The 6,363-nt window shown below is 31.7% G+C and overlaps 1 protein-coding gene across 1 annotated transcript; it reads left to right on the forward strand.

Moving 5' to 3' along the window:
* The first annotated feature begins 5,314 nt into the window (after positions 1–5,314).
* LOC111407512 lies at positions 5,315–5,992 on the forward strand. The gene has a single exon (XM_023037043.1). It carries the CDS (start codon positions 5,315–5,317, stop codon positions 5,990–5,992), a length of 678 nt encoding a protein of 225 aa, XP_022892811.1.
* Positions 5,993–6,363: the final 371 nt, after the last annotated feature.

The following is a 6,363-nucleotide window of genomic DNA, read 5'->3' on the forward strand; positions in this document are numbered from 1 at the left end:
ATTGTAGTGAATAAAATTAATGAAGCAATATGAAGTAATGAAGATCGTAACAAGAAACAAGATTTAAAAGTAAATAAATTAATAAAGAGAGTTAATCGCAAACGTACGACGTTTTATTTATCGATAATAAGGAGAGAAATACAAGAAGTCAACAATTCTTGTTTGAACAAAACTAAAAGAGAAGACCACTATTTATAAATACATAGCATAAAGATGGAAATAATGTGGAATAAGAAAATAATACATTTCATAAAAATCACGTGAAATATAAGGAAACAAATTTTCTCACATGAATATAAGGAAACAATTTATTTCCCAAAAAAAAAAAATATATTCAGTCTAATTTAGGTCACAAACCCAACATAGAGTACATAGATGGAGACATGACTACACAGAGTTCGATATTTACGAATCAAAGTTGCACGAGATAATATTATCCTTATTGCATATTACTTATAGTCATCATGATGTAGGACATGTTGGGGGAAAATATACTAGTAGAGGGAAAGTATCCTAATTTCGGATTGGACCCATAGTACCATTTTGAATAGAGAACGATAGAGGAACAATACTCACGTTACATCGTGACGTAAGATGGATTTTGGCTATTCGAGTTCGTCTAGGACTCGAAAACTAATTTTTAAAGTTTTGATGCTATTTTTGTCACTTTGTTGGTTTTTTTCCCCAATTTTAGTTTGTTTAAATTTTGTTTTTATTACTTTTAATTGTTTTAAACTATGTTTCCATGTAAACCCTTATAAATAAGGAGTTATTTTTTATTTTATTTTATATTACTATCATTCATCAATAAAATTCATGAATTATTTTCTTCATAATTTAGTGGATCCAAATTTTTTATTCTTAAGGTTTTCGCTTGAATTTCTTTTCGCACTGCGTCAAGCAATTTAATTGGTTTGGTGTGTTTCAAGGAAAAAACATTATTATAGTTAAATTCTTGTCATATTCTTTTCAAATATGTATTTTTTTTCCTTCAAAACTGAAAATACGGAATTATAAAAAATAACTTCGCTTGTGGCAAAATGAAACTTGTAAACTCCGAAATTAAATAACATAATGGAGATTGACAACTGTGAGTAGCGAACCATAAAAGAACTTGATGATCATCCCATCCAACTTCTGCACATTAATCTTGTCAAATGAAATCGATCTTGTATATAGCAATATTCTACAGATTCTTCCAATTTTCTATCTATATTTTATGAGAGAGATTCATTATCTATATTTTATGACAGAGAGGTTCTTTCCCCAAAATAAAGACCTCCATTACCAATAAATAAAGTAAAATACAACTTTTAACAATGGTTAACAAATTCTAGAAATTTGTCATTTGGTTCACATAAATATTAGATGGTCTGCCATCACAGTGGCCATTTTGTGTATCAAAATTGACCATTTTTTTGAATTGATTTTATTTATTTATTCATATTTCTTTGTAGTCGTTTTTTGGTAGATAAAGTAAAAGTCCAATATCTAGATTTTAGACCATTACGTGGTCCAGTATGGTTTGTTTAAGATTATCTAACATCATCCATTTATAAATAAAGATTCAAATTTTTCTAGAATTGTAAACATAACACATCACATGAAATCAAGGAAATATTATTCTGTTTGACTATCATATAGATTGCATGTGCATTTAAACCTTATCCTACAAGACTTTTAAGCTCGGTAAATGAACTGATTTTACCAAATTGATCAATCCACTATGCATCATGCCTAGTTTATGCTAAACACATTAATCCATAAATGGATAAGTTCATGGTATGTCTCAACATTGATATATAAATTACTTTATGGTATGTTTTAATATTTGAATTAAATTTGCTATGCATCTATCGATTGACGTGTCATGTCATCGATGCTTAGTTTAAATTAAGACGGGTTTTTTAGTACATCATTTTTCTATTATATTGAAATATTATAAATAAATATAATGATCATAGAAGCCATTGTTATTGATCACTCATTTTCTTTCGATTTTGATATTTTAGTGTTCTACAATGAATCATCCTACGTGGATGTTTGCTGAGAGATGAAGCCCAGATAAACGAGCCCCTCTAACCTTGTTATAATGGAGATGTGAAGGCCGGGAGGAGACGACACTTTTCAGTAAAGTAATTTATTTTCCCACTTCCCAGCCTATTAATTCTTTTGTTCCTTATTTTCTGTAATGCCCTTTGTATAGAGGAACTCCCCAAGTATAAGATAGGAAGTTGCGGGTGTTAAAATACAGAGCCAATAAGGATAAAATTATTTGTACAAAATTTGGTTGACAAAATGGTTTACTCACTCTCACATGCATGCGGGTCCCCTTTGCAATAAAACATTCGGCCATGTGGTCCCTACTATTACATTGTGAGAGTGTATAAAACTTTTAGTACTAATGTATTTGTACATGTAGCACAATCCGAGCCAATAATATCTATTTTCCATGCATAGAAGTTGACTGCTTCTACAAAATCTATTTTTACAGCATCTTAATTAAAGCCATGATCAGGACCTGCTCGAGAAGACAATTTCTTTCACTTCCATAGCGAATCATCCAATTTTCTGTAAATTATAAAGTGAATTTTGATTGATTCAGTCGGATTGCACCTGCTCTACTTCTACAAATGTATTTCTCACAGGTACTATGTTCACTTTATAACTTCAACCGTGCATAATCAAAATGTGAACTTTAAAATATTATGTCCCTCTAAATTTCAAAGACTAACGAAAATTGTGATGAATGAGGATACGGGATTCCCTTGATCGTTGTTAAAATATTTTTAACCATGATACAACTAATATGAATATATTAAACAATAACTTGCGTAATGAAGTGATTAGTAGATTGGCAAGGAATTAATAATTATTCAAATATTTCGAATTTTAATTATAAACAATTTTGTACGTTTTTTTCATTCCAAAGTTTTATTCTGCGTTGATCGCATTCGTTTTCGTCTATACAGTATGTACATTGCTTTCTTGTACTTTCTTCGAAAATATCTATGTTTAAGTGATTATAATGTAAACTCGAGCGATGAGAAATCCTATAAATACAACAAGATTACTTTAATTTTTTCGACTCAAGCATGCAAGTATGTAACTATTTCTTTTAACTTGTAATTATACAAGAAATCTTAGTTAAATACCTTAATGATGTGCACTTTGTTCTTTTTTAGGATTAATATTCTTTAGATATTCCATCTAGAAACATGAGTCATTCCGACCTTAACAAATTTGATAAAGCTAATCTCAGTCACTCATTTAAGATTTAGGTGTTAGGAATTTTAATCGATTGTATGGGTTAATATGTGAATTATCGTGTATTAAATTAAAGACTATCAAATATGGTTAAGCCCAGTTAAAGTGATCTAATAAGATTTCGGTATTTTGGACCTCAATATATCTAACTAAAGTATGAGCCTTTATGTGTAGAGACTAGGCCATTGTCCCTAATTTAATGATGGGCCAAATTAAGTTAATAGGCAGTCGTTATATAAACATAGTTATGGTCACCAACTCACATGTATTGTTCATTCTGTTTTGCCTCCCATTACTAGAGAGAAAAAGGAGCTACGTGTTGATTTGGAAGACATAATTGTAGAATTCAATCGCTGCAATTAACAATATCTGATTTAGGTACGCTTTCACTTTGGAACATATGTTCTTGATGATCCAACATTATAAATCTGGCCATCTTGATGGTACTAATTTCTCCTACATTAGGTTGATCAAAATTTTCATTTAAATACTATGGATTCTGATATTATATTGAACTACTTGATTTTAAAAATTAAATTGATAAAAAAGAAAGGATATATATCAATTTAATATCGTGTTCAACTGAATGTACCAAGCACAATGAAAATTTTCTTCTGTTACAAAAGGATTGAAATTAGTTATATCTTTGGTAATATATAATAACATTTTAAATATGTCAACTAACTATTTCAATACAGTTGAATCAAGATGTCATTTGAGATATAAATCTTCGATGGCCGCAAAACTTGACATGGAAACTTATTGATTTTTCCTCTCTGGTGGTTACAAGGTAATATATATTTACGTGTGAGTGCACGTGTGCTACTAAGTGCAAATTTGTTAGTAACAAACTAAAACACCAAATATTGACTAGTATTAGATACTAACACGACGGAGACAATCCAAATAGCTCGATATAACTACTATGCAGATTTAGTCATTCGATGATTATAAGTGGCTTTCACCAACTAAATGTGACTGAGTTTACTTAATTACGAATTTGCTGAAACAGTATTAGCTTGGAACAATAATTTGTATCGTGTTAATATTATTGAGCTCGTGTTTAAAATAGATTTTTTCAAGCGTTACCGGTCCTTGAAACCTCAATTGATCCACGAAAATGTTGTGCATAGGCTGCTAATTACTTACACCAAGTAACACGAGGAAACATTGATCTAAGATTGAATTTAGTCAGCTACTTGAAAAGAATTGAGGTTTCATTTCAAAATGTTAGTTATAAGTAGAGTAACGTAGCCCCGTTATAAACTATTACTTCATGTATAGTCGATATAAACTTTTTTCACACTTTTTCCACAACACTTTCACCCGATGCCTTTCAGTCCCCTCTCCAAACTTAAAAGAATGATAATATTGTGTAGCATTTGTCAATCTAAATTATTTTTAGTAGATACAGATAGCTTTTGTTTCCTATTCTATTGGGGCACATCCCGTAATTTACGTCGCTCACAAAGCTCTAGAGACGGATCGGTGAGAGCCCTCAAAGTTGGGTTCAACCTTTATTTTTAGTAGATACATGTATCTGCTTTTAAAATGATTCGTTAGTCAATGACATTTAAGTACCATTTAGACTAAAGATTAATATGATTGATGCTAAATAATATTCCTTAAAAAAATAATAAATAAAGAGATTCAATTCAACTTAAAGAAATGGTTAGGCAAAGTAGGCTGACCTGATCGCAGAACGTACAGCAGATGACAACAGGACAGTCGAACTTGGAAAAATACTAAGCCTACCCCTAATTAGCAGTCACATCCAACACTATTTAGGATTTTGCATGCCTTGGAAAAACCATTTCAACACGGGTCTCTCGCTTTCCTTAATTTTCTATTTTATTTTTTCATCGTTTCCCTTATTCAATGATCATTCTTCCTTTTCTAATAAAATGATTAAGTCTCTATTACTTTATATATATAGATATCCTCTTCCTTTCAACTCTATCGTCTAAATTTCTTTCTGTAACCAAATGCTAAAGTTACGGGAATCAAGATTTTGAGCCTCCAAATGATACCACACTGCTTTCCCTTAATGGGCAATCGCATCTCTTGCAAGCACTTTCAATCTCATCACCATGGAAAAGGAATCATCAAGCTCATCAAGTACGATGGCACCGTCAAAATCTATAACCGACCGCTTCATGTATCCGAGATAGTTGATGAGTTTCCGAAGTACATGGTCTGTCCTTCTGATTCATTTTACATAGGCCAGATAATCCCATCACTTTCAGAGGAAGATAAGCTTCAGTTGGGACAAAACTATTTGCTTCTGCCTAAACACTTGTTTCATTCCGTCTTTACATTTACTTTCTTTCTTCAGTGCCAATCTGGTTGTGCCCTTTTAGCCAAAAATGCCTCCAGTAATTGCCGGCCCTTTGATATACAGAAAACACCTTCTGGGAGTCTCAGAATAAGGGTGTCTGAAGAATTCATAACACAGTTGATAGAGCAAGGAAAGATCAAAGAAAATGAAGATCGGCAGCCCAGTTTGGATAAAAATATTAGAGTGTGCAATACACCTCAGTTGCAGAAAGACTACCAACAGCTGGTTGGGCAAAGACAATGGAAACCTAAGCTGGATACAATTTCTGAGAGGCATCACAAGAAGAAAATCTCAATTAAAAGAAAGAAGAAAATTCATTCCCATAGTTCTCAGGGGTCAATAAAGCAAGAAGATATATCAAAAGACCTCATCTTGAGACGGCATTAGCTTATCAATTATCATATATGTCTTTGGTTTTAGCAATCCAATATTACTACACTTTGTTATTGTAGATGATCAGTAGATGAAATGAAGGTCAAATTCAGAGATGTAAAGCAAGTTTCTTAGCAATTTGTATGATGCAGGTATAAATCAAAATGATGATCAGTTTTCTTTAATGGGTGACTTTTTTTCCAAAAAGAAACAGTGTATAATTGCATGTATATCGACAAAATCTTGTGTTGGATTGTACAGTTTTGAATATTTTGGTCTAAGTGGGGGATAGCTGTGGCTGGCAATGCCATTGTACGCTACCCTCCCTTTAGACAAAAATGTATGAAGAAGACAAAGTAGCATTCAAATTGTGAAGCCGATAGATT

Source organism: Olea europaea, chromosome 1 (genome assembly GCF_002742605.1).
Source record: "Olea europaea var. sylvestris chromosome 1, O_europaea_v1, whole genome shotgun sequence".
Lineage (NCBI taxonomy): Eukaryota > Viridiplantae > Streptophyta > Magnoliopsida > Lamiales > Oleaceae > Olea > Olea europaea.

Bases quoted from the DNA above. Each gene is read 5' to 3' on its own strand.
- LOC111407512 (XM_023037043.1), top strand. From the start codon at position 5,315: ATGGGCAATCGCATCTCTTGCAAGCACTTTCAATCTCATCACCATGGA.